Source organism: Ceratina calcarata, unplaced genomic scaffold (assembly GCF_001652005.2).
Source record: "Ceratina calcarata isolate Rehan_Ccalc_2016 unplaced genomic scaffold, ASM165200v1 scaffold887, whole genome shotgun sequence".
Taxonomy (NCBI): Eukaryota; Metazoa; Arthropoda; class Insecta; order Hymenoptera; family Apidae; genus Ceratina; species Ceratina calcarata.
Genome location: NW_017180229.1, coordinates 8,612 through 10,828, shown reverse-complemented (window position 1 = coordinate 10,828; position 2,217 = coordinate 8,612). Strand labels below are relative to the sequence as shown.

The 2,217-nt window shown below is 43.7% G+C and overlaps 1 protein-coding gene across 1 annotated transcript in view; it reads left to right on the top strand.

The window, feature by feature from the left end:
* Positions 1 to 1,675, top strand: part of LOC108631371 (neuralized-like protein 4) — a gene marked incomplete at its 5' end in the record, with an annotated part of 3,785 nt that extends 2,110 nt beyond the window's left edge. The window contains one exon of the mRNA XM_018035222.2: positions 353 to 1,675. Coding sequence (XP_017890711.1) covers positions 353 to 1,660 — 1,308 coding nt within the window. The remainder of the gene's footprint in view (positions 1 to 352) is intronic.
* Positions 1,676 to 2,217: the final 542 nt, after the last annotated feature.

Below are 2,217 nucleotides of genomic sequence, written 5' to 3'. Positions count from 1 at the left end.
CACATTTTGCATGTTTCTTTTCCTTCAATTTTGTGTCTTATTCCTGATCCTGTCGTCGTAGTCCATTCCAGTATCCCTGCCATTCTTAACTGTGCTATTATTCTTTTAGTTGCTAAAGGGATATTTAGTTTCAAATAGTCTGCTACATCAGCTGATTCCAAATTGAAAAAATACAAGTTAAAAACTGGAAACCCACGCACTATACATATGTTGTGCTATAAAACTTAGAAAGCGATGCTACAGATGCCCAAAATGCAAAAATGATACGGAACGATGTTACGAAGATGTGATATAAGTGGTTACCTTCCAATTCTACCGAAACTTATCAAATTTTTCTTACATTACTCATTAGGTAAAAACAAAATATGGTTCATCGTTGGAGGGTCTCCGTACCAATTCCATAGTAGGTTTATTCATCGACGAGGACAACAGGTTACGGTTGATCGTGAACGGCGTTGATCAAGGCGTAGCCGCGACGGATCTACCTCCCTACGTTTACGCCGTGTTCGATTTATACGGACAATGCGAGCAGGTTTCCATCGTCGGTAGCAACGCAACGGAGCCATTTTCGTCTTCCGCCGCCGGTAACAGTTCAACATCCGCTGAATGTATCCGGACGAAGTTAGAAGACGCGGAGAACTCGAGGGAAAAAGCGGATCTTGAATGCCACGAGAAGGAAAACGTCGCCACTGCGGCATCCTCGGACATGTCTTCTTCCACCTCGCCGAGCGCCCCGAGCCAGTGCAGTTCTAACGCGAAGGACGACGACGTGCTCGTCGAATACGAAACGTGTGACAACGAGAACAATACCGAGAACAAGCCAAGTATGTCCGATAGTAATAATTTGGACTCGAACTCGGACGCGAGAACCATCAAGGACAAGGCGAACCAACTGAATAACGACACGATGTTGAATAGCCAGGAGAATCTTAGAAACGAGTGTACAAATGTAGAGATAAACAACGCGACTAACATTAATATTAGGAACGGTACCGCGAACAGCGTCAGTAATATAACGAACTCGAACTCGAACGCGAACAACGCGATAAACGAAAGCATAGCGTCCAATAGCCAAGGGAATAATTTAACCGCGTCGAATAACAACGCGTCATCCGTGAACGCGTTAACATCGTCGCAGACGTTCTCTTCGCAGAACGCGTTGCTGAGCAACGCGGCTTCGGACATTTCGAACACCGTGTCGTCCAGTTTCAACGATCTCCGCTCGAATTCGTGGAACAACGTGGATAATTCGCATAGTGCGCCATCGCTGCAGTTGCTGCAGGCACCGTCGCTGCCGTCCACACCTCTTGGGACGATTGTCCTGCCTTCGAAGAAGTGCGAATATCTGAAAGCGTGCACGAGGCTCAAGAAGTCGCTAGTACTTCCAGACGAGTTCTTCTCGTTGGAGGATGCGCTGTGTTATTGCAATAACTGTTACAAACCGGAAAGGGACAGTGCAGTCTGCAAGAAAGGCGAGCCACCGGCGGAGTTCGCTGTGCCCATCGGCTGGACTAGGTTCCCTCTGAAGCAGAGTATTAATGCGAATCAAATTCCGCATAGTACGACCGACAAGTGGCATGTGGCTTTCTATGGCATACGCCTCGACGCGATTAGGTATGTTATTATTATATTATTATTGGATGAATGTAAAAGTGTGTAGCCATCTTGAAATCAGGGATTGAGAAGATTCCGAAAACAGTTATGACTTTTTTCTGACTGAAAAAGTTACAGAAAACCAAAAAAATGCCATAACTGAATATATCGGCACTGACTTATAGCTTTTTCGGTTTCGGTTCTAAAGACCATATTGGTACCATAAATGTTATTATTCGGTTTTGTATTTCTGTTCTTCGTTTTGACTACAGTTGTTTAAGTAATAAGTACATATTTTCTGTAGTCACCGAAAAATTTATATGTAATAAACATACACATACAGGATGTCCCAGAAAAAGTGTTAAGAGCCGAAGAGAAGTGATTCTGTGAGTGTTTCTGAACAACAATTTCTTTTACCGAAATGCAAAATGAAGCATGGTTTTTAAATTATTAACGAAAAACTCTAACCAATAAGAGAGCGAGTAGGGCTGCGCTGACCAATGGCCGAGCGTCAAGATCTAAGTCAACCTACCCTCGACTGGGCGCGAGCCCTACGCGTACTCATTAGTCAGTATTTTTCATTAATAATTCAAAAATTATGACTCATTTTGCATTTTATCAAAG